Genomic DNA, 27,267 nt, shown 5'->3' with positions numbered 1-27,267 from the left:
ACAAAACACAATTTAAAATATTTTTAGAACTTAGAGGCAATGTGGTATAATGGAGAGACCCTTTGATTTAGAGACACAACATATGGATTTAAAATTCTAGCTCTGAAACTTACTCATGCTATGATAGTGAGGAATTCATTTTAGCTTCTTTGAGTCTCAGTTTCTACTGTAAAAGGAGGGTAATAGTCTTGATAATCTTCAAGCCCACTTCTAACTCTAGATCATATGACAACTGTGTAAATTCATTAAATTACAAATGTTTTAAGTTTTTATTTTGCAGAGTTTGAGGTAACTTTATATTTCAAATAAATCTGTTAACTCTTTCATAAAACAAAATTTTATTAATGTCTTTGTTTTCTACATCACCTAAAATTCCCAATTCTTTCTTGTCATACTCCCAGAAAGTTGTACCTTACAACAAAAAAAATACAAAAGAGGAAAAAAAAAATAGTTTAGGAAAACCAACCAACTTCTTGAAAAAGGCTAATATATACAATGTTCCACTCCCCTAGTTTCTCGCCTCCACAAAAAAAGTGAGAAGTGCTTTCTTATATCTCTTCTTTGGGATATAGCTGTATAATCATCTCTTCCCACCTACCCCCACTTAATTCTTTCATTTATTTTTTTTTAATTCAACTTTATTTCATTTTCAGTTCCAAATGCTCTCTCTCCTCTCTTTTTTACCCACTAAGAAAGCAAAAACAAAACAAAACCCAAAGCTCATTATGAAACAAATTCCCCTATTAGCTGTTTCCAAAAAATAAAAAAGAAAGAAGGAAAAGAAAATATGTTGTAACCTGCACTCTATGACTGTCACTTCTTTCTCTGGAAGTGAATAACATGCTTCATCATGAGTCCTTTAGAATTATGCTTGGTCATTGTGTTTATCAGAGTTCCTAAGGCTTTTTTGTTCAGAGTTGTTCATTGTAAGATTACTTGTTCTATAAATTCTTCTTCTGGTTCTGCTCACTTCACTCTACATCAGTTTGTATGTCTTCCCAGGTTTTTTGAAATCATCTTCATTTCTTACAGCACAGTAGTATTCCATCCATAATTTATTCAGTCATTTCCCAATTGATGTAAATCCTTTCAGTTCCCAATTTTTAGTAACCCCAAAAATTTCTGTAAATATTTTTGTATATGAGTCCTTTTTTCCTCTTTAATCTTTTTTGGAGTACATGTATAGATTTAGTAGTGGTGCTGCTGAATCAAAAGGCATGCACAGTTTAATAGTTTTTAATTGCCATAGTTCCAAGTTGTTTACCAAAATGGTTGGACCAGTTCACATCTTTACCAGCAGTACATTAAAGAACTGCTTTCCCACATTCTATCCAACATTTATCATTTTCCTTTTTTCTAAACTTTGCAAATATGTTGGGTATCAGATGGTACTTCAGAGCTGTTTTAATTTGTACCTATCTAAATAATAGTTACTGACAGCATTTTTTTGTATTATTATGACAACTTGGATTTCACCTATTAACTCTTTGGGTGGAGGCATCTATTCCTTTTTCTTTTCAATTATATATAGAAACAATTAAAAAAAAGTTTTCTGACCTTTTTCAGTCCACATTCTCTCCCTCCTTCCCTTCCCTCCCCCAATCCTCAGACAGTAAAAAATCTCCTATAGATTTTTACAGTGTTGTCATGCAATACAAATGTTCAGATTTCTCATGTCATGAAAGAAGACTTTGACCTGGAGATTTTACTGCTAGACTTATTCTCCAGGGAAGCCAAAAGCCTTCATATACACTTAAATATTTATAGGAGTACTTTTTGTGATAGCAAAGACTTGGAAAGAAAGTGGATGCCCATTGATTGGGGAATGGATGAACAAATTGCTTTTCCTGAATGTAATGGAATATTATTGTGCTATAAGAAATGACAAATAAGATGAATACAGTGAAACATGGAAAGCTCTTCATTAAATGACACAGAGGGAAGTAAACAGAGCCAAGAAAATAATATACATAGTGACTACTTTAGATTGTAAGGTTCTTTAGGGTAGACTGTTTTTTGCCTCTTTTTGTATGCTAGCTCTTAGCACAGTGCCTGGCACATAAAAGTTGCTTAGTATATGTTTGTTAACTTGAATTAAATTGAAATACAGCTATATATAAGGAAAGAGAATCAACAAAATAAAGTGAATATTGCAGTGCAAAGTATAAGCATGGTTCCAAAGAAGAGCTATTATAAGACACTCCTGTTCATTCTCTAAATTGCTCTCAATCAATAGCAAGCTTTTTAAGGGAGACACTTATTTTGTGATACAGGCATGTTCTCTCTGTTTATTTTGATAGAATCTAAAGTGGAAAAGACCATAGGAATTATCAAGTTCAACCACCTTATTTTACAACTAAGGAATCTGAGACCCATTCCAGGGAAATGATCTAGTTAAAGTCACAAGAAATGACAGAGCTGTAACTTTAAATCTAGCACTTTCTCTAAAGCCCTGGGTCCAATAAAACCTGTTTTCTCTTCTGTAAAATGAGACAGCAAGCTTGGATAATCCTTTAGTTCTCTTCTAGAGCTAAGATTTTGTGATCCTAAATGTTTGGATTTTTTGTTGTTCGTAGATATTCTCCATATGCATAGTATTATAGACTTAGAATTGGATGATATCTTCAAGGCTGTCCAAAGTCACATAGGTAGTAGATCAGGGATTCTAACTTAGGTTCTCTGTGATTGATGATTGTGCTCTTATCACTCTTGTGGTCTTACATGGAAAATTTTGTTGCCTTAAAATGTTTTTCAGTGATTGAATGATTTAAAATGAAAATCAAAATAGGGCCTTTTAATAATTTTGTGTTTTCTATGTTTTTGAATTATAGCGATCCAGCAAAGTAAAAGAACCAGGGAAGAATTTCTTTGATGTTCCTGCCTTCTTGACTGTTTCAGCACAGCTTCATCTTGAAGTGATGTCAGGGTACAGAACTTTCTGTATTTTGTCTGCTTTTAGTAGACTTTTTAGTAGTAGTTGATTGTGGTGTGAATGGGAGTGAAAACATTGTTTCTTCTCTCCAGACGTTCCTGAATATTAGAATGAGGCTTTTGGAATTTATTATATTGCTTCTCCTAAATTTCAAAGTTTGAATGAATGATGAAACATCTTGGCTTACTTGAGATTCCCTTTTTAGTAGAGAATTTCATTTTTCAGCTAAAATATTAATGCAAGCAATTCCTTGATTTTCCTCTTTAACAATCACATAGTCTTAGATTTAAAAGGACCTCAGACTGCATCTAGTATATATAAGCAAAAATGTTCTTTACAAATATCCCAAATTATGGTCTTTCAGCTTCCTCTCTAATTCATTCCTTCCTGATGCAACATATTCCAGTTTTGAACAAGTTTAATTCTTAGGAATTTCTTCCTTATACTTAGCCCAAATCATTGTATCTGCAGTCTCCATTCATTGCCCCCTGTTTCTTCTGAGATAAAACAACAAATCCAACTCTTCTTCCATGTCATAGCTATTCAGATTATTGAATACATGGAAGAAGCTTATTTCCCATTCCCCTTCCCTATCCCCCCACTCCCACTTCCCCCTGAGTTAAACATCCCTAAGTTGTGTGTATGTGTATATGTTTTTTATCTGTGACATGTCTTACTGCCCCATTAATCATCCTGGAGAGTCCACAGTTTGTCAGTGCCTGTCCAAAAATGTAACCCCCCCACCCAAATTAAACATAAGAGTTTGGATGTAGTCCAAAAAGACTCCTTTATTCTGGACCCTATACATTCTTCAGTGGAACCAAGATTACATTAGCAGTTTGGGCTGCCAGTTTACTCAAATTTAATTTGCAGTCCAACTAAAAGTCCCAGGTGTTATTTCTATGACTTATTGTATTGCCATCCATTCTCATATTTCAGTTATGTGATTGTTAGCTCTAGTTCTCCAGAGATAGTTTATGATTACTTTTTTTTAAAACTCCCATCTGTAAAGGTAAGTGACTGATATAAAGAAAGTTTTATGACTTTTTTTAAGGTTACCTGCAAGTATCAGTGTTGCAGTATGTATTTATATTTTCTTTCAAATATAACTGAACCAATTAGATTGAGTTTTAACCCTTTAATGAGAGAGACAGAGAGACATTAAGTGGAACAAGTGCACTACCCAAGAAATCAAACAGAATTAATGTTTTGAAAAAATGTGTGGCATAGTTGAAAACCAAATGCTTCCCATTATATTAGTTACAAAGTAATTATTTTTAAATCAAATTGAAAACTAGACTTAGGAATCAGGATATGAATTGTAGCCTCTTATGAATATAAGATCCTGGAACTTATATTAATATTTACTCCAGGAAGCTTCAATCACCACCACCTAAGGCAAAAGTCAGAATGTTATGATGGTCCATGTGACATGAGTTCAGGAAGCCAGGCAGGGTTCTTCAGTGAGAGCATTAGCAGGCTGAGTTAATCAAATGCAGATCTCGCTAGAGTCCCTCTTACTGGTATGAGTCCTCTGACTCCATATTTTAATGTGGGTCCTGTATATACAAAACAGAGATGAGTCTGTTTTACCCATGGGAGCCAATAAAACCCAGGACAGGTCTGAACTAGCCTTTCTTATCATTGGAGAATGCTATATAACAGGAGCTGCTTTTGGAGCAATGAATGGTTTAAGACTGGGCTAAGGAAACACAAAAAATGTCCTGGTCCAAGCCAAGAAATGTAGATTTTGAACATGGTAGCCAGGCAAAGAGCATCATGGTCTAATACTTCAGACTCGGGCTCTGCTCTACAGTGCATTTGGTGTTGTCATAGAAGAAACATGAGGTACAAAAGATGACATCAATATATTAGCAGCTGAGACCATGACAGGAATGTTATATAAATGTCCAGGTGGTCTTCGTGGAGTAGCAGGAGGTGATCTGGCAGGACTAACCCTTACTAGCCTACATACATTATAGGAAACTGGGAGCACATGAAAGGTTCCACAATACATGCAGCAGTCACTTTAAAGCTTGTACTGTGAGAACTGAATGAATCAGAGGACACAGCAAAAGTTCTCCAAGTTAATTTGTAAAATCAATTTTGGTCTATTTACATTTAGTATGAAAAAATAACAGGATTCTTTATATTGTCATAAAGATCACTGGCACAGTTTATCAGGACTAGCACTTCTTCCAGCCAGTAGTGTTGGAGCCAAAAGTAGCAGATGTCTCATTAAGTGGGTAGCATGATCATAATTTTCTCCTTTGAAGACTTTCTGCTACATGTCCACTTTCCAACTACCCCTGAACTTCTATAATAAAACTTGCTTCCAGATTCTGGTCACATAATTGTTAATATTATATTACCAAATTTATTCATTTAATGATTGTGAACTACACTATTGGAATAAATACACTGATTTATTCCAAGATTGTTCCTAGAATCAAATGTCATAACATCAAAATAAAGATGCATAACTGATTAAAGTGTTTGTCTTAACCAAGGTTTAGTAAAAGTTCAGGTTTTTCATAATGTTTTATTGTTTCTGCCTTCAGTGATTAAAAAGAAATGTTTGAATATTATGGTATGTGGGACCAGTTGTCAAAAGAAAGAACTTAAGAATTTAGGGGGCATATTAAGAATTAATCTTTAAGAATTTAAATTTGAGTTTTTAGGCTAATATGAAAGTTCTAATGTAGTATTGTGGTCGCCAATTTAAAAACATTACAGCTTAAGTCAAAATGACTTTTAGCAGCTTTATTTACAAAGAGATGGAAAGAGTGAAAGTGGAAAAATGTAGATAAAGAGACAGAAAGTACTGCCTAGCTACAAATACCCTAAGTTTAATCCTAATGTCTCCAGACCGCAAATGCAAATCCAAAAGCAAATCCCACCAAAATCCAAAGTCCTGATTAGGAAACCAAAATCCAAAGAGCCAGGAGACACTGAAGAATCCACTGAGAACCTTCAGTACACATGAGGCTAAGACTGCCAAGAATCTCACTAGAACTCACACTGAAAGGAGTGTCCCACCGAAGTGTTAACAAGCAAAGAGGGTCTTCTCACTGAAGAACCAAGGAAGGAATCACTGCACTCACCACCGCAAGCCAATGCAGGATCCAGGGAAAAGGTCTCCTCCTCCAGTCCAGCTCACCAACTCAGAGAGAGTGAATCAGTCCTTGGGCTGGCCTTTTTTCTCAATGTCACTTCCTGTCACTCTCCCACTTTACGGGAACCAGTCACAATATTTCAATTTGCCTAGCACTGCCCAAGGTAGGGAGCAGTGACCTTTGGAGGTATGAGCTTACTTTAGTAAGTGACTTGCAAACTCTTAGTGTCAAGTAGGGGTACTTTAAGTTCTTGATTTGATTAGCAAAAAATAGGCAAGGGAAGAGTTAATCCTAGCTTCACGATCCCCCCTGTGATTCTTTGGGAGACTAGTCTCCCCAGTGAATCATTTAACATAACCAGCTTATACCTCTAAAGATCTTCTAGCTAAAGGTGCATACGATATTGCACTTTCTAAGAGGAAACTACAATAGTTGGAGATAAGAGGGAAATAGGAGAAGGAGAGCAAAACCAATGTTTGCTAGGCACATTGAGAAAAAGCCAATTAGGGGGCAATCCCCTTTGGCATAAGAGTTTACATTAAGAATAAATGTGCTAAACTCCCTTCAGTTTAATCAATTATATCCCAAAGTTCATTCTGGATCTTCTGGTGCAGTGTAGGTTCCTTTATGGAACTTTCTTCAAACAGTTCACTTTCTTGATTCAAGGACTTAGCATGCTTTTCCTGAAATTTCTCTCAAAAATTTTTTTTAATCTTGTTTTTTACAAAAATTATACAGGAGCTTTCCTTCTCAAGAGTACTACACTGCTCTTTCTTGATTTGTGTAAGTCAAAAAGATTAATCTCAAAAACAGACTTTATGTGCTTTCATAGTTTTCCCATCATTTTTCAAATTTAATTTAATCAGCATTTGCAAATGATGGCTCAGTTCTTGACCTACAAAAGACAGCTAGACCATCAGTAATTTCCGATTCCTTGCCACCACAAAAAGAACTGCTATAAATATTTTTGTAGAAACAGGTCCTTTCCCCATTTTTATTATCTCTTTAGTATACAAGTCCAGTAATGGTATTACAGGATCAAAGGGTATGTACATAGTTTTATAGATAGCCCTTTGGGCAAACAATAGAAATCTCAAAAGGCCTTCTGTAAAAGGTTGCACTTGAGGTGACACTTGAAGGGAACTAAGGGATTCTAATGGAAGGAGGGAAAAGCATCCTTGGCATGGGTAGACAGCCTATGCAAAAGCATGGCGATAAGAGATAGAATGATTTTTGGGGCAGCATCAGAAATTTCAGTTTGGGTGGAATATAGTGTAAGTATATCAAGGAAGTAATTTGTGGTCAACCTAGAACGATAGGTTAGAGTCAAATGGTAAAAGACTTTAAATACAAGAGAAAATTGGAAAGAGAGGGCCAAGAAGGGCAATTAAACAATATTTATGAAATACTCCATCAAGGCATTATGCTAAATCAGTGATTCCCAAAGTGGGCGCCACCACCCCCTGGTGGGTGCTGCAGTGGATCCAATGGGGTGTTGATGGCCACAGGTGCATTTGGGGGCGGTGAATAACTGTAAGGGGGCAGTGATAGTATGTGACGGGGTGCTAAGTAATATTTTTTCTGGAAAGGGGGCAGTAGGCCAAAAAAGTTTGGGAACTACTGTGCTAAATGCTGGAGTTACAGACTTAAAAAGAAATAGCCCTTTCCCCCAAAGGGCTTACATTGCCAAGGAGACTTATCTAGTCAGATCTAGTATGAGAGAAGAAACACAATAGTATTTGTTATTCAGGGCTCCATATTGGAGCCACAAGACTTAAGATTTAGGGACCCTTCGATTTTTTTGTGTTATAGTTTCCTCATTCCATATAATTCATATTCCCCAAATTTCTATATTATTTTTCCTGCCAGTTTGATTTCTGATTTTGACAGAATATGCCACAAAGATGTCCCCCTCATCTCTGAGTATTTATTCATCCTTCATTGGCAAGGAGAAAAGTTTCCTCAGGTGTTGTGAGGCATGAAGTTTATATGTTATAAGGTATGTGACTAACCAAACATTTGAGATTCCTGGAAAGATGCAAAACATGTAGTTCTCCTTATCACATTAAATATATTCTTAGTAAAATTTAATGAAGCTACAGGAGAGAACATAGTGTGCAAAAATACTTTCCATAAAACTAAATTAATGAATTATAGAATTTCTATTTTTTAAGAGATGTGGCCTTTTTTTAGTAATGTCAGTCAGATGTTCCCAATTTAATTTGCAAGGCTGTAGATTATTAGTATAGTACATCATGTTTCAGATCCATGAATGATCTAATCTCCAAGAACAAGTTGTTGAGCTTTTTTCTCCCTGCTTTTCTTCAATTTTTTTAATAGACATTTTAAATGAAGTAAATGTCAATTAGATTTAGAAAAGCTGTATTTATCTACAATGATGTTTGGTAGTCCCATGAGTTCATGGCTCTATTTTTAAAACTGATTTTTTTTTAAATAGAAAAAAAAGTTTTCAGTATGTTCAGAATGTAAACACAAATTGGTAAATGACAAATTCTTTCTGAAAGAATTAAGCACGCTCCTGCCAAATCAGTAATTTAAGTATTGTAGTGAATTGTTTCCATATAGTCAATAAAAGGCACTATTAGAAAAAGACAAGAACAGAACGTTTTCTTAAAGGGCAAAGAGTCTTTGATACTAAAGAAGATTACTTTGTCTGAATTCTTGTAAAAGACTACAATGTGCTACCTGCCCTGTTAGAGCTGGAAGTTTAGTTTTAGTTCCTTTATTTTTTAAAGTTTATTGACATTTTTTACATCATATTAATTTCCAAATATGCTGTGCCCCTCTCTTCCAGTAAGTAGCATGTGACAAAGATTTTAAAAGACTGAAAAGGAAAAAGAATAGCTCAGTGACACTGACTAAGCCATTGCCTATCTGACTCAGGGCTTATGCAGGCCTGCACAGCTGGAGTTCCCACCTCTTCCACAGACAAGGAAAGATGTATTTTCTCATTTCTTCTCAGGGACCATTATTCAGTTTGGTTTATTCTTTATATTGTTTTTCTTATGAGATTTTGCTATCTCTGAAATTGTATGGAGTATTTCAAGTTTATTTTTTTTTCCATTTCAGCTAATAAATTGATTTAAGATTCAGCATGATTTCAGTTAAACTCTTAAAAAGTTATTTACCTTGGTAGTTCAGAAATCATGACTATATTTCTTTGACAGTAGTAGGTGTTTAATAAATGCTGGTTGATTAACTGATATCCATCTTATGGCCAGATTATAGATTTGAAGTTAGAAGAGACCTAAGAAGGTAGCTACTATAAACCCTTTTTATTTTTATTGTATAATCTTATTCTCATTTTTTCTTTGAAATTAAGATAAAAACAGTCCCAGGACATGTTGTTATCCTACTATTGTGTTTTTATACTTAATATTCTGCCAATTATTGCAATGATAGATAAGATAATTATATTTGGTAGCTTAATAAAAATATTAGGATGTAAGATCATCCTTTCTTGACTCTGTAAAAGCATCTCTATTATAACTCTAATAGTAAATAAGATGACTTTCCCTATATGACGAAAATCTCTGATGGGTTGCTATTTTTTTTAAAACCCTTGTCTTCTGTCTTAGAATTTATACTAAGTATCAGTTCCAAGATAGAAGGGCAATAAGAATTAGAGAATTGGGGTTAAATGACTTGACCAGCTAGGAAATGTCCAAGGTCAGATTTGAACTTAAGACCTCCCATCTTTATCCATTGGCCCTCTATCCACTGAGCCTACTTCATTGCCCTTAGCTTGCTATATTTTGAAAGGTTTTCATTTCTGAATCTTTAGAAATTGAGTATTTGGTATTGTAACATCTGTTAAAATCATTGCTCTTAAGTTTATGTATCAATGCTATGTTGGAGCAATTATTATCAATACTTTGGTATATTATAATAATAGTCTAGTTGTAATAGAATTTATTTGATTTACTTAGAATATTTTAATGTTTGAATTTCTAATATAAGAGTTTGTCATCTGTTGGTTCACAAAAGATGTATAATTATAGTCACTTGTCATATCATAAGTATATTCACTATGTGTTAAGATTTTTATATCCTACAATAAATTTTATCTTCCTTTTTTTTGAACCAAGAATCCTACATTTTCCTAAGCTTTGTTTGCACTTTTGTTGGAGATAAATGCTGGCTTCTTAGAGATGAGAATAAGCTATCTTGCTAGTATTCTGTGGAGTTCTTGTTTTTCATTTAGTAACTTCTGAATTTCTCCATCATTTTCATCATACCAGTCTTGATATTTGTGAGTATTCTAGCCTAGATAAGTAAATGCATTGCTGTAAACCAAGTCTCTGAAAGCCTGAGAGAGATTGTAATAACTTCTGTGGAGAATGTATCCCATTTACCACAACTAGTAAAAAGGATTTTCTTGTTGCTATCAGTATCCAATTGAGACTTGTTAGTAAATTTGTAAAGTATCCAGTCATTTTAGACTTTATAGAACTCTTTTCAGAAGTATGTGAGTAAAAGCAGAGGAAGTAAATGATGGAATATTCCATCATTGGTGTTTGGCAAAACATGATAGAACAAGGAAGCAATTGATTTAGGAATAAAGGGCAGAGTAAAATTGAACTGTTTAAATCAGAGGTCCAGATTGGGAAGTAAAGATACTGAAGTGAGCAAGGGTAACAGCCTGAGAAAGTTCTAAGGGATATAGTAATTGAAGGTCTTGGTGAGGATAAAGAATAGACTTAGGAGGACTTAGGAATAGGAAGGCATAGAAAGATAGGAAGGTATTTTCATGGAATGTCCCATACAGTTGCCAAACAGGTTTCCCTGATGTATAGGGCTGACCTTATCACTCCCATGCAAATAAGTGGTACAGTGGATAGACCACTGAACCAGAAATAAAGAGGATCTGAGTTCAAATACATCTTCAGACACTTAGTAACTGTGTGATCCTGGGCAAGTCACCTAACTTCTTTTTGCCTTATTTTCCTAATTTGTAAAATGAGACTAATAACATCTAACTAACTCTCAGGATTATTCTGATGATAAGATGAACTAATATTTGTTAAAAAGCACTATATGAATTCTATTTGTTATTTTTATCTTGAAGATCAAATCTAAACTTATGTGTTTGGTATTTAATTTTTTTATTCAAAGTTATTTTATTTTCCCAATTACATGTAATAACAATTTTCAACATACTTTTTCTGTAATTATAAGATCCAAATTGTCTCCCTGCCTCCCTTACTTCCTTTCCCCCTCCCAGAGATGGCAAGTAATTTGATCTGGATTATACCTGTATTATCATGCAAACCAGACTTCCATATTGGTCATTGCTATAAGAGAATACTCATATAAACCAGAACCCTAAAATAAAATTGTATATATACTAATGTGAAGATAATATGTTTTTAACTGCATCTGACTCTAACAGTTTTTCCTCTGGATATGGATAGCATTCTCTGTTATAAAAGTCCTTCAGAATTGTCCCAGATCATTGTACTGCTGAGATTAACTAAGTCTATCAGAGTTGATCATTGTACTGTTATTGTATACAATAATATTGTACTGTTATTGTATATAATAATATTGCTATTTTTGTGTACAATATTCTCCCAGTTTTGCTTATTTTTCTTTGTATCATTTCATGTAGATCTTTCCAGCTTTTTCTGAAATCATCCTGCTTATCATTTCTTATAGTACAGTAGTATTTCATCTCCAACATATACCACAATTTGTTGAACCATTCCCCAAATGATGGCTATCCCCTCATTTTCTATTTCTTTGCCACGTCAAAAAGAACTGCTATAAGTATTTTTGTACAAGTGGGTCCTTTTCCATTTTTTATGATCTTTCAATTTTAGGGGGAAGGTTTGGATATGATTACTTGTTTGTTCTCCTCTGCTGTTTGCTCTGTTGTCTGGATTTTTTCTGTGTAAAAGTTGTCAAGTGTTAAGAATTTCTTCTTGATCTTTCTCTTCTGGGGTTCTTGTCTCTGGCTTGCCATTGTTAGCCCAGCGCCCTCTCAGCTTTATCCTCACGCCCAGGGTCTGTCTGCACTCTTTAGGCTCCTGAGGTCACAGGTCTAGTTGTTCTCAGGGTCAAGCCTCCTGGTGGTCCCCTTGCTTGTTCCTCTGCCCAAAGCTCCTTTAACAGCCTCAGGGTGCTGCTTCCACAGTCATGCACCCCTCTGCACTGGGTCCCCACTCAAGGTCTTCGCCTGCGCTCAGGATCCGCGTCTGCAGCTGCGACCACGCCTGTGCTCAGGGCCTGTGTTCAAAGTCCATGCGTTCTTTAGCCTCTTGGGGTCTTAAGTCTTGCTGCTCTCAGGAGCAGGGCCTGGTGACCCCAGGTAGCTGCTAAGGACTTAATGGGTGCCCCAAACTTGCTCTAAGTCTTTTGGGCTGGCTTTGGCACTGTAGGTGGTGTGTGGGGTAGGGGGTTGCTTAGCTCACGTTTTAGTGAGAGCTGTTTCACCCCTTTATACCTTGGAAATGCCCCAATTCCACATACCTTCAATGCTGCACCACGTTGTGGGGTCAATTCGCTACTCTGGATTTGTTTTCTTTTTTGTCTTCTTGAGGAGTCCTGTATGTGTGGGTTAGGAGAGGTTAAGCAGCTGCTTTTTACTCTGCCGCCATCTTAACCCGGAAGAGAGCTAGAGAATCGAAAGTAAAGTTTAAACATTTCTAGTCACCACCTTCTTCCTCCTGTCCACTTTAATAGTTTTTTGTGCCTCTTTAGGTGAAATAACTTACCCCATTCCACCCCTCCCTTCCCTTTCCTCTCAGCACAATCCACTTTTTCACACCTTGATTTTTTTTTGACATATATTATCCTAATCAGCTTATTCCCACAACTGCTGTCTATGTATAATCCTTCTAATTGCTCTAATACTGATAAAAATTAAGAATTAGAAATATCTTTCCATGTAGGAATATAAACAGTTTGACCTTATTGAATCCCTTAAATCTTTTATTTTCCTTTTTATATTTCTCATGAGTCTTTTATTGAGACATCAGATTTTCTGTTTTGGTCTGGTCTTTTCATCAGAAATGCTTGGAAATCTCTTTCACTAAATGACCATTTTTCCCCCAGAAAGACTATATACTCAGTTTTTGGTGGATAGGTGATTCTGGGTTATAAATCTAGATCTTTCACCTTCAGGACTATCATATTCCATATCTTCTGATCCATTAATGTGGAAACTGATAAGACCTGTGTAATCCTAACTTAGCCCCATAGTGTTTGAATTGTTTCTTTCTGGCTGCTTACTGTATTTTCTCCTTGGTTTGGGGGCTCTTGAATTTAACTGTAATATTCCTTGGAGTTGTCATTTGGGGATTTGTTTCAGGAAGTGAACTGTGGATTCTTTCGATTTCTATTTTACCCTTTTGTTCAAGGATATCATGGCAATTTTCTTTAATAATTTCTTGTAATATGGTGTTTGGTGTTTTTTGTTGGTTTTTGTTTTTTTATCATGACTTTCAGGTAGCCCAATAATTCTTAAATTGTCTCTCCTAGATCTGTTTTCCAGGTTATTTGTTTTTTCTGTAACATATTTCAAGTTTTCTTTTTTTTCCCCCCCCATTCTTTTGACTTTGTTTTATTGTTTCTTGATGTCTCGTGAAGTCTTTAGCTTCTGGTTATCTAATTATAAATTTTAAGGGATTATTTTCTTCTGTGAACTTTTGAACTTTCTTTTTCATTGAGCCAATTCTGCTTTCTATGCTGTTATTTTCTTCTTGCATTGTTTTCATTTCTCTTCCCCATTTTTCTTCTGCCTCTATTATTTGATTTTTGAAATCCTTTTTGAACTCTACCAGAGCCTGAGACAGTTTATATTTTTCTTTGAAGTTTTGTATGTAGTTGCTTTCCTTTCACTATTCTCATCTAAGTCCATGCCTTGCTCTTCTTTGTCTTGTGAAAATATTCTGTGATTCAGTGGGGATTTTTTATATATTTGTTCATTTTCCTAGCCTTTTTCTTGACTTTTACTTTTATCTTAAAGGTAAGCTCTGTTCTCAGGGTAGAGAGGGCACTCTCTTATACTTCAATTTTTCCTTATTGCCATCCTTAACTCTATTTCTTTTGTTTCTGCAAGTTTCAGTTCTTCCAGAAATATGTTCCAGAGTTCCAGAAGAACTCTTAAAGCCATCTTCCACTTGCTGATGCAGTCATCACCTAGGACTGCTAATGGCTTGCAGAACTCAGAGCACTGTGTACTTAGGCTTGGGCAGGGGTTTGGGGCCACCCTCTGAGCTTGATCAGATCAGATCCACTATAGACTGCCTTGCCCTGGGGATTTTGTAACCTTGTTTTGATCTTGGATAGGGTCTCTGGACCTCTGTCTGAGCTTACACAGACCTGGTACTATGGACCGACTTGCACTAGGGCCCAGACCTCACTCTGGGCTTACCCAGACCAGGCATGCTACATAGACTGCTTTGTACTGGGGTTCAGGACCTCCCTACAGACTTGGACTCACACCAGCTAGGGACATTGCTGACTGCCTTGCTTTAGGGCACACCCGAATCCCACCCACCCCTCCCCCTGCCCCTTTACCTCATACATGGAGGGAGGAAGTGTTCCCATTGAGCTTCTGGGCAGAAGGGTGGGGGATGTGAAAAAATGTCATAAGGCACAGGGGGTGATTAGGAGGGGAGCAGCTACACCTGAGTCCCTCTGCTTTTCTAGTTATGAACTCTGCAAGGGAGGGGAGTGATACATGCCCACAGAGAGCACTCTACATAATTTTGGCACCCATGCATAGGTTCGCCATCACTAACCTAGAACTTACTTTAGGTAATCTCAAAAGCTACCTGATCAGAAACAATATCTTAGCTCTGTCCCTTAAGTCCACATGATCATAGGCAAATAATTTCTCTTTTTTGGACCCCAGCTTCCTGATTCATAAAATGAGAGGTTTGAACTAGATGCCTACTAAGGTCCCTTTTAGCCCTAACAATTTATTCTCTGAAAGTACATTTGATTCCTCATATATAATAATAGAAAACAGATTTATTTACTCTGAATTTATGATTTCTATAAATCAAGACGAAATCTATTATAAAGAAGCAGTTCCTTTTTATTGGTTTGAATTCACAATTTTATTTTTATTGACATCATGCTCTACTTTTCTCCTGTCTTACCTCTTATACAAGAGAGAATGCCATCACTGCTATTTTGCTATTTCATATAGGTTCTTAGGGCAGATAAGCAGGTAAACATGATATAAACATTTGTGCTTTTTTTTTTCTTTTGTAACATATGTGCAACCAAAGCTGGCATTATTTCACGTTTGACTTTGGCTAGTGAAATATTTTGTGAACATGAGAATGAGATGGCTTGGGTTTTGTTTCTGGAATACTTAGTGACTTTGCTGAATAAATAGCATATTTTCCGTAATTTCCTTTTTTGTGGGATATACTTAGTGTTTCATAGAACAATGTTATTTGAATATTGATGTTGTTTTCTGTTTCTTATTATTTTAAGGGGGACATCCAGAGAAGGATGACCAAGATGGTGAGGAAATTAGGTACCATTATCCTATGAGAATTGTATGAAAGAAGTAGAGATATTTAGCCCAAAGAGAAATTTTAGAGTAATCATAATTACAGTTTTCAAAATAGTTGAAGAGTTGCCATTTGAAAGAGGGACAGACTCAATCAGCTTAGGTCTGGAAGACCAAATTAGATCCAGTGAGTAAACTTTACAAAGAAGCAGTATTTAGTTTAAAACAAGAAAGACATTTTCCAATAATCATATTTCCAACAGAAACATGAGTAAGCTTTAGAGGAAAAGGTTTCATTTTGATTGGAGGTTAAAATGAGTTAGGATAGGTGACCACTTAGAGATATTATGGATAATTAGATTAGCTATATATCTATAGATCCTTTCCATGAATTCAAACTTGCTTTGAGACATTTCTCATGTATTTCTCTGCTAGAATGTGTTTAATCTAATATCTTTGAAGCTCTTTTATGAGTAATTTTCAGTGAATGTATATATTTACCAAAAGACTTCCAAGCACAGCACAAGATTTGGGAAATCTTACATTTTACTTAGTAAACTGTTATACTTCTCACACTGAAAGTGCCCTCCATTTCTGAGGCTTTCCTTTCAGACTGGCTGAGACCTCCTAGAACCTCCAGTTTAAGTAGGAAACCCAGACCAATGATGTCCTCACTCCAGGTTATAGTGCTTAACCATCTCCACATGACTCTCTCTACCCTGCCACTGAAACCTCTTTAATTGACTTCACCCTTGGACTGCTTCTCATCTTTTTCACATCCCACCTACTTTATTGTATTTTCCTTTCTCATTAGAATATAAGCTCCTTGAAAGCAGAGATTGTTTTTCTGCTCCTATTTGTATTCCCAGACTTAGTACAATGACTGGCACATAATAAGAGCATAAGAATTCTTGTTGATTAATAATCCTTTCCTTAGGCTAAAGTGACTGCTTAGGCATCATTTCTTTCTAGTGCTTAAAAAGCCAGAATTTCTGGTGTGCAGGTTTTTAAAAGAGCAATAATTAAAAGTAAAATCTAAAAATAGAAGTGCTAGACATTTCATCATAAATTTGGATTGAATTTCCATTCAAAAATGGGTGGATTACTGACAAAAGAGTTCCCAGGATAATGTCTAATAAGATGCCTCATATTTTACATAGGAATAGGCTCTCAAACTGAGCTCCTAGAGGAGCTTGATTTGAAGCATTCATGTTCAAAGAATAGAATATTGGAATTGTTAAGCAGAAAAGAGTTTACCATGTTATTTTAGTTGTATCTCATTACCTAATTGAGTGCCTGTTTGCACGGAATGAAATGTATGCATGTATATAGGATGGAGGAATCCTGACTAGATAGCAATCCATGTGAAAAATAACTAGAAAGTGTTTTTTTTGTTTGTTTGTTTTATCAGACTGTAACCTTTAAGAGTCACCAGTATGGACATGACAGCCCAAGAAACAATGGTGATCAGCTCTGTTAGTAGGAAAATTGTATTTAGGAAAGAGAGATTATAGTTCCATTGTACTCTGTCTTGGTCAGACCTTCTCTAAATATTATGTTCATCTTTGAGTACTACATTTTAGTAAGAACATTGATAAACTGGAGGCAGTTAAGTAGTTCAGTGGATAGAGAGTCCAGCCTAGAGATGGAAAGACTTGGGTTCAAATATGACCTTAGACATTTCTCAACTGTGTGATGCTGGACAAGCAATTTAATTCTAATTGCCTAACCTTACCACTCTTCTGCCTTGGAGACAATACTTAGTATTGTTTCTAAGACCAAAAATAAGAGTTTTTTTTTTTTAATTAATAAGCTGAAGCATGTTTAAAGGAAGGGAAAAGGAAACAAAAATTTTACCATACAAGGATTATTGGGAAGACCAGGGATGATTTAACTTTGAGAAGAGACTTTGTAGGTGAAATGATTAATCAGTCAGTCAACTAACATTTGTTAAAGAATAATGTGTGTTGGGGATACTAAGTCAAAAGTGAAATAACTCTCCTCAAGAAACATACAATCTGGTAGGGAAAACAACATGATATTTTCTATGTGGCATAACTTCTACTCTTGCACATTTAGGGACTCACCAACCCACACTCATACTGGCAGCTGGTAGGTTCAAGGGAGGAGGCCATTACCACTCTGGTGTGTGTGAGATATACTTCTACTACTTGTTACTGTTGTTTTTGAGCCTCTGTCATTGTGCTTCCTATTTCCATGAAGTCTTTTACAATGATACCATTAGTTCTAAACCAAAAACACTTATTCAACAAGAAGGCAAAAGCAATACAATGATATTTACTCAACAGGAAACAAAAGTAGGAATAATGAAAACATCTTAGTCCATCCATGAAGGTGAGTCATATTCTGCTACTAATACATGCAGTATAGATCAGGAAGAGTGGACCTACAGTTAACAGGAAGCATACAGACATGCTTAGGGCAACTCTCAACTCTGGAACACAGATGTTGATGTTTTTGGTCTCTTCAGTAGCAACCCATCCTATGCAAAACTACTCTGCTAGCTGTTCCACTTCTGGTTCTCATCACTCTCCCTCTGGGTAAAACCTCTTCTCTTGATCTAGATCAGTGATTCCCAAAGTGGGTGCTACCGCCCCTGGTGGGTGCTGCAGCAATCCAGGGGGGCGGTGATGGCCACAGGTGCATTTATCTTTCCTATTAATTGCTATTAAAATTTAAAAAAAAATAATTTCCAGGGGGCTAAGTGATATTTTTTTCTGGAAAGGGGGCGGTAGGCCAAAAAAGTTTGGGAACCACTGGTCTAGATGAAGCAATGACAAGTTCTTTTCTCTAACAGCCATTTTTTGGGGCTCTGATAAAAGTGCCCTATCTTTTCAGTAACAAGAAGTTCTCTTAAGCTAAAGAACTGCCCATACTCATCAGATCTGCAAATAGCAGGGAATTCTGCTTTGTCCAGTCAACTCAAGGTCTCTTTCCACATCAAAACACAATTCACTGCAAAACATATAAAGCCTTTCTTTCTCAAACCATTGAGGGTAATAGAAGGCAAGAGTAAACTCCCCTGAAAAGCTTCTCCTCACACAGCAGCAGGATTCAGTTCTCCCCTTGGACTTACAGCAGCTTTTCTCTTGCTGATCAGCAAAGGACTTCTCTTCCAAACATCAGTCTTCCAGCAAAGCAACTGAAGTCATTTGGCTTAACTGGAAACCTTCTGTTTCTTCTTTCTTCAGTTTCTTACAACACCTATGCTCAGCTTACTTTTCTGTCTTGCTAGCATGTTGTAATGCCTCAGATCAATTTCCTGGTGAACAATTATTCATCTTTAACTTTGAAGGTTAACACCCTAGAAATCCATCTTTCTGTCAGAACTGAACCCAGTAGTCATCATGTAAGCTTGCCGAAGCCCCAGAACAGTTATTTTAGTCATTTTCTCAGTTATAAACTTTTCAGACTAAAAGTAGTCACATCCAAATGAACTAATGGACCACAATGCCTTGCAACCATCACCTCCTCAGTTTTATTTTTTCCAAATAGGTCCTTGTTAATTCTCTCTGTACATTCTCTTATGCATTCATTTATTCCTTTCCAATCCTACTATTACTATGTCAGAAAAAATTAGTTACCTTTTATATGGGGTATTACCATAACCCCCAGTCAGGATCTTTGCATTTATTCTCACCTTTTAATATGCCTATCAGATTTATTATGCCTGTGGTATAAAGTGTGATTCATTATTCTACTGTTTGTAATATTTAAATAAGTCCCTATTAATTTATTAAATAAAGTCCAGACTCCATAGCCTGGTATTTTAGACCTTCCACAATAATAATGCTGATGATAATAATAGTTCTTTAAGTTTCATTAAGCTCTGGTATGTACATTATCTAAATAGGATCATGGATTTAGAGCTAGAAGGATCATAGAGGTCACTGAATCCATTTCCTCATTTTATAAATGAGAAACTAAAGCTCAGAGATGTTAATGTCTTGCTCAAAATTATATCTCTGAAACACAAAGCTGGGACACAAATCCTGATTCCAAACTCAACAGTCTTTCCATTGAATCTTCGCTAATACTCTGGGTCCACATTTCTTTTATAACCTTCTTATACATTACTTCCTCTCCATTGATGAAACAGCCAGACTCTATTAAGTTTTGTTTTTTTTCCATTGCCTGTAACTTTCTCTATGTTGTAGGGTACGTTAGCCCCCTCATTGAAATCCCATGTATTTTTCAAGATCCAGTTCAGATACTATCTCCCCTATGAATCCTAAACTAATTTTACTCAGTTGAAAAACAATATTTCCTCCTGAGGAAATTCATAGAACTTTGGCTCTCTCTAATCCTGAAAATTATATTCTCTCCTACACTAGTTTACAAGTTCCTTGAAGGCAAGTGTCTATTTTTTTTTGTCATTGTATCTTCCTTAGCTAACTTAGTATAATATTTTGTACATAATTTTGTTTCAGACCCACAAACATTTATTAAATACTTTTTGTAAATCATTTTACTAGGTCCTGGGAGACAATGGTGAAGTATGACAGTGTTGTATCTCAAACTTAATATAAATGATATAGAAAAATGGAGACAGGTTGACATATAGTAACCCTGAAGTATAGGCTAGATTTTTGTTCTACCATTTAAACTACCTACTGCCAAGATTGATTCTAATTTGCTGAGTAACCTTAACCTCAGCAACTCTGCTATGGGATATCTTTTTAGCTTTTCAGAACAATAAAAAATGGTCCTACTCTCAACAATGTGTAACCTTTTGATCTTAGCTTTCAGCACAAGGAAAAATGAGAACAAATGACCAGGCAATCAGTGACCAATAACTAAGCTGTTTTATAGCAATTCATTTGTTCCATAAAACTAGAAAAAAAAATGAAAATGGCCTTTCTGGAACCATCTTCAGAATTTTACTTCTAATTTGGCAAAATTTACTCCACAAAGATATCTTGGTGGTTATAGAATGTTAACATCCAATTATCTTAAGTACTGACTCTTAATCTAAGACTTTCCTTACCAAGGCCTCACCTCCCCATGATTTGGCTAAAGATTGGATAAATGCTGAGTATCAACTATAACTATAGTGTCCTCCTGTACGTTTTCACTAATATTTTAGAAAAGGCTTATACTCAGATCTTATGTTAAAAACTGATTTCTCTAAAGCTTTTTGACCAATGTTGAATCTTTAGAAAATTGAATGAGAAGAAACAGACTTAAATTAAAATTGATCAGTGCAGTATAAGAAGGGAGGAATTGTTTGGGGGTATTGTCTTTGCACCAAGAGACAATATATGTATTTTTAAAAAATTCAGCTGCAAGGCAGTTGGAAAAATCAGAAGTCTTAAAGGTATACTAAGTAGTGGGGCAAATGGCTATCTACTAGGTCAAATGACAATGTCAGGCTTTTAGCGGGCATAGAGACAAGGCAGATGGTAAGGCCCACTGTTCATCAATCCAAAAGCAGAACTGGAAAACTATATGTAAGAACTATAATAGCCTAAATGGAAATAACAAAAAAAGAGACAACTCTTCATAGCCATAATGGCTAATCTTATCCCCAGAGAAGAGTTGATAGAATGCAGCCTCGATATCCAACCACAAAAATCAAAAGAAACATGAAAAGGTAAATGAGAACCAGAGGGGAAAGAAAGAAAACTCATATTTTTAAATTTGCCTCTTTAAGGGCTTCAATACGATCTAATATTGGTATTTCTATGTGGAGAAATGTTATGTATAATTCTCTGTAAGGAACTCTAGTCACTATTATAGTATTCACTATTATAGTAATTAGAAGAATTATTCATAGGGAGAGGTTGGAATACTAAATGGTCTAAGATGATATGGGGGTGGGAAAGAGGGAGGTGAATAGTAGAGGACACCAAGAGAAACTTGAAGGAATAAGAAAAATAGAATATTCTATTACACACAAAGAGGGCATGGGAAGGGGAAGGGATGAATACCATTATAAAAAGGAGAGGAAGAGAGCATTAAGAGGTAATATTTAAACCTTACTCTCAGTGTGATTAACCCTGAGAGGGAAGAGTAGCTTTATCCATTGGGATATAAAACTCTATCTAACCCTACTGAAAAAGTCAGATGGGATAAACCAAGGGGAGCAGGGGAGTGGGGAGGTCAAAAAAGGGAGGGGAGAAGAAGGGGGAGGGAATTCATTAGGCCTTAAAAATAAAAAGAAGGGAATAATAAGGGAGGGAATAGAAAGGGAAGTTAATCAAGTGAGGGGATAAGGGTTACCAGCTTAAAGCAAACCACTCGTTTAAAAGGAAAGAGTGTAAGAAGAAGGGGTAGAACTCGGAGAGGATACCAAAATGTCAGCAAATGCACAACTGATAATTATAACTCTGAATGTGAATGGGATGAACTCGCTCATAAAACGGAAGCAAAAAGCAGAGTGGATTAGAAACCAAAAATCCTACCATATGTTGTTTACGAGAAACACATATGAGGCAGGTGGACATACACAAGTTTAAGGTAAAGGGCTTGAGCAAAATCTTTTGGGCATCAAATGAGAAAAAAGAAGGCAGGAATGGCAATTATGATTTCTGACAAAGCCAAAGTAAAAATAGATATGATTAAAAAAGACAGGGAAGGTCATTACATCCTGATTAAAGGCAGTATAGACAATGAGGAAATAACATTGCTCAATATGTATGCACCAAATGGCATAGCAGCCAGATTTGTAAAGAAGAAATTGGCAGATCTCAAGAAGGAAATAGATAGTAAAACCATACTAGTGGGAAATCTAAATATCCCTCTTTCAGATCTAGATAAATCAAACTAAAAAATAAAAAATAGGTAAGAGAGATGAATGAAGTCCTAGAAAAATTAGATTTAATTGATATGTAGAGAAAAATAAATAGGAATCAAAAGGAATACACCTTCTTTTCAGCTGCACATGGTACATTCACAAAGATTGACCATGTAATAGGGCATAGAAACATTGCAAACAAATACAAAAAAGCAGAAATAATAAATGTAACCTCAGATCATAATGCAATAAAAATAATAATTAATAAGGGTACCTGGACAGGCAAATCAAAAACTAATTGGAAATTAATATGATTCTTCAAAACCAGCTAGTCAAAGAAGAAATCATAGAAACAATCAACAATTTCATTGAAGAGAAATCCTACCAAAATCTGTGGGATGCAGTCAAGGCAGTACTGTTATGGGGATAATTTGAGGAAAGGTGGGGTATAAGGAAGTTTGAAAGGAGGATGTTGGAGACTTGCTAAGTGGGTAATCTCAGTTACAGGTAGGCTGGGATTAAAGGAGATTCAGGGTATAATAGGACTGAAGTCAGGAGTATAACACAGAAGGGAAACATCTTTTAGGGAGAAGAGAAATTAAACTAAACAGACAAACACAGCAGGCTTACAGACTGGGACTTAGACTCAAACACAAGCTGAGGGAAATAGACTAGACTGAAATTAACAAACGGGCTTTAGTTAATTTCACAGGAAGGGACCTGTTTTGAAGTAACACCTTCCTTCAAGATGGATGCCCCAGCTTCCCTCTAAGCCCAGAGTATGTTGTCTCTTTCCCTCTTCTTCCCTCTTGATAACTAACAGACAAATTACACTAATAGGGCTGTTGAAACACAGAAGGGTTTATTTTGTTTGAAGGATGTTTGTTAGGAAGGTGGATCAAAGGAAAGCCCTATCAGTTGTCTCAGGAACCTCAGGTGGGGGAAGGGAAGTAAAGATGGAGTCTGAGTAAGGACCTGCCTTTAAACTCAGCTTTACAAAGTGCTATTGCTATCTAAAGGGAATAAATGATGACTGACTAACTATAACTAATGCTGTCAATTAGGTAACTCTTCACAGATTTAACTCCTCTCTAATTACTCTCCTTATTAACTCCACAGACATATAAGGTAAGGGAGGGAAGGCAGGGATGGTATTAGGAAAGGAAGATATAAAGGGTTTATCTAAAATAATAATTTCTTAAGTAAATATGTTAAAGCTAGGCTAAATTTCAATATTAAAGCTAGGTAATCAAAGCAGCTCGGCTCATTCACAACCTCCCTCCACGGAAGATCTAGCCAACTGCCTTTCCTCAAGATTCCAAACCTCTAACAGCTTTTGGAACTCAGCCAAAGCTAGAAAAAACTATATCACCCCAATTCTGTATACTACAGTACTCAGGGGGAAATTTATATCCTTGAGAGCATATATAAACAAATTAGGGAGAGGAGAGATTAATGAATTGGGCATGCAACTTAAAACATTAGAAAGCGAGCAAATGAAAAATCCCCAGATGAAAACTAAATTAGAAATACTAAAAAATCAAGGGAGAAATTAATAAAATCAAAAGTAAAAGAACTATTGAATTAATAAATAAGACTAGAAGCTGGTATTTTGAAAAAACAGATAAAATAGACAAAGTACTGGTCAATCTAATAAAAAAAAAGGAAGGAAGAAAACCAAATTGACAGTATCAAAGATGAAAAGGGAAACCTCACCTCTAATGAAGGGGAAATTAAGGCAATCATTAAAAACTATTTTGCCCAATTATATGGCAATAAGTATATAGCTATCTAGGAGATATGGATGAATATTTAGAAAAATACAAATTGCCTAAATTAACAGCAGAAGAAATAGAATACCTAAATAATCCCATATCAGAAAAAGAAATTGAACAAGCCATCAAAGAACTCCCTAAGAAAAAATCACCAGGGCCTGATGGATTCACAAGTGAATTCTATCAGACATTCAAAGAGCAACTAATCCCAATACTATACAAATTATTTGATATAATAAGCAAAGTATGAGTCCTACCAAATTCCTTTTATGACACAAATATGGTACTGATTCCAAAGCCAAGTAGATCAAAAACAGAAAGAAAACTACAGACCAATCTCCCTAATGAACATAGATGCAAAAATTTTAAATAGAATATTAGCAAAGAGACTCCAGCAAATGATCAAGAGGATCATCCACCATGATCAGGTGGGATTTATACCAGGAATGCAAGGATGGTTCAACATTAGGAAAACCATCCACACAATTGGCCATATCAACAATCTACCAAACAAAAATCACATGATTATCTCAATAGATGCTGAAAAAGCCTTTGACAAAATACAGCATCCATTCCTATTGAAAACCCTGGAAAGTATAGGAATAGAAGGACCTTTCCTAAAAATAATAAACAATATATACCTAAAACCATCAACAAGCATCATATGCAATGGGGATAAATTAAAAGCCTTTCCAATAAGATCAGGAGTGAAACAAGGATGCCCATTATCTCCTCTATTATTTAACATTGTACTAGAAACACTAGCAGTAGCAATTAAAGAAGAAAAAGAAATTGAAGGTATCAAAATAGGCAAGGAGGAGACTAAGCTATCATTCTTTGTAGACGATATGATGGTCTACTTAAAAAATCCTAGAGAATCAACTAAGAAGCTTGTAGAAATAATCAACAACTTTAGCAGAGTTGCAGGATACAAAATAAATGCACATAAATCATCAGCATTTCTATATATTTCCAACACATCACAGCAGCAAGAGGTAGAAAGAGAAACACCATTTAAAATCACCCTAGACAATATAAAATACTTAGGAATCTATCTACCAAAACAAACACAGGAATTATATGAAAACAACTACAAAACACTTTCCAAACAATTAAAACTAGTTCTAAACAATTGGAAAAATATTGATTGCTCATGGGTAGGACGAGCTAACATAATAAAAATGACCATTCTACCCAAATTAATTTACCTGTTTAGTGCCATACCTATCAAACTACCAAAAAACTTTTTTACTGAATTAGGAAAAAGTATAACAAAGTTCGTCTGGAATAATAAAAGATCAAGAATATCAAGGGAAATAATAAAAAAAAATGTGAAGGAAGGGGGCCTAGCAGTAGCAGATATTAAACTATACTATAAAGCAGCGGTCATCAAAACAATATGGTACTGGCTAAGAGATAGAGAGGAGGATCAATGGAATAGACTTGGGATAAATGACATCAGCAAGACAGTGTATGATAAACCCAAAGAGCCCAACTTTTGGGACCTGAATCCACTATTTGACAAAAACTGCTGGGAAATTTGGAAAACAATATGGGAGAGATTAGGGTCTAGATCAACATCTCACACCCTACACCAAGATAAATTCAGAATGGGTGAATGACTTGAATATAAAGAGGGAAACTATAAATAAGTTAAGTGAACACAAAATAATATACCTGTCAGATCTCTGGGAAAGGAAAGATTTTAAAACCAAGCAAGAGTTAGAGAAAATTACAAAATGTAAATTAAATGGTTTTGATTATATTAAGCTAAAAAGCTTTTGTACAAACAAAAAACAATAGTCAAAATCAGAAGGGAAACAACAAATTGGGAAAAAATCTTTATAACAATAAACACTGACAGGGGTCTAATTACTCAAATATACAAGGAGTTAAATCAATTGTATAAAAAATCAAGCCATTCCCCAATTGATAAATGGGCAAGAGACATGAATAAGCAATTTTCAGGTAAAGAAATGAAAAGTATCAATAAGCACATGAGAAAGTGTTCTAAATCTCTAATAATTAGAGAAATGCAAATCAAAACAACTCTGAGGTATCACCTCACACCTAGAGATTGGCTAAAATGAAAGAAGGGGAGAGTAATGAATGTTGGAGGGGATGTGGCAAAATTGGGACATTAATGCATTGCTGGTGGAGTTGTGAACTGATCCAACCATTCTGGCTGGCAATTTGGAACTATGCTCAAAGGGCTATAAAAGAATGCCTGCCCTTTGATCCAGCCATACCATTGTTGGGTTTGTACCCCAAAGAGATCATAGATAAACAGACTTGTACGAAAATATTTATAGCTGAGCTTTTTGTGGTGGCAAAGAACTGGAAAAGGAGGGGCTATGGCTATGGGGGTGGAGCTTAGGGGGTGAAGGGGAAAGTAAGAGCATAAATTATGTAACCATGTTAACTTTTCTAAAAAATAAATATTAATAAATGTTTTAAAAAAAGAAATTATGAAAATGCAAGCAGCAAAAGATAGGAAGAGAAATTCTACTTAAAATTACTGTAGGCAGTATAAAATACTTAGGAGTCTCCCAACCAAGACAAACCAGGGCTATATGAACACTTTTCACGCAAATAGTCAGATCTAAACAATTGGAAAATTACTCATAGGTAGGCTGAAGCAATATAATAAAAATGACAATTCTAAATTAATTTACTTACTCAGTGGCATGTCAAAATTCCATATATATTTTATAGAACTAGAGAAAAGTAACAGAATTCACTGGGAAGAATAAAAGATCAAGAATATAAAAGGAATTGGTATAAAAGAAAAAGAAAATTTGAAGGGCACGTAATAAGTATCAATACCAGCTACTCTAATAATAATTTTTTTTTAAATAAGAACTTTTAAAAATTTTATATGAATGTTAAATATCATTATCATTATTCTTAGAGGCTTCTTCCTAAGTATAATTACCTTTTTTTAAAACATTTATTAATATTCATTTTTAACATGGTTACATGATTCATGCTCCTACTTTCCCCTCCACCCCCCGCACTCCTCCCACCCATGGCCAATGCACATTTCCACTGGTTTTGTCATGTGTCCTTGATCAAGACCTATTTCCAAATTGTTGTTAGTTGCATTGGTGTGGTAGTTTCGAGTCCACATCCTTAATCATGTCCACCCCGACCCATGCGTTCAAGCAGTTGTTTTTCTTATATGTTTCCTCTCC

At 35.5% G+C, this 27,267-nt stretch overlaps 1 protein-coding gene and 1 pseudogene across 1 annotated transcript in view; both read left to right on the top strand.

Annotated features, from left to right (window-relative positions):
• The window catches only part of NARS2 (asparaginyl-tRNA synthetase 2, mitochondrial), a 170,117-nt gene that overhangs the window by 53,496 nt on the left and 89,354 nt on the right, over positions 1 to 27,267 (top strand). Inside the window, exon 6 of the mRNA XM_044668187.1 lies at positions 2,832 to 2,926. Coding sequence (XP_044524122.1) covers positions 2,832 to 2,926 — 95 coding nt within the window. The remainder of the gene's footprint in view (positions 1 to 2,831; positions 2,927 to 27,267) is intronic.
• Positions 4,425 to 4,979, top strand: LOC123239074 (annotated as a pseudogene).

Source organism: Gracilinanus agilis, chromosome 3, assembly GCF_016433145.1.
Source record: "Gracilinanus agilis isolate LMUSP501 chromosome 3, AgileGrace, whole genome shotgun sequence".
NCBI lineage: Eukaryota > Metazoa > Chordata > Mammalia > Didelphimorphia > Didelphidae > Gracilinanus > Gracilinanus agilis.
Note: the sequence above shows the minus strand (reverse complement) of the source record. Positions and strands in the feature narration are given on the sequence as shown.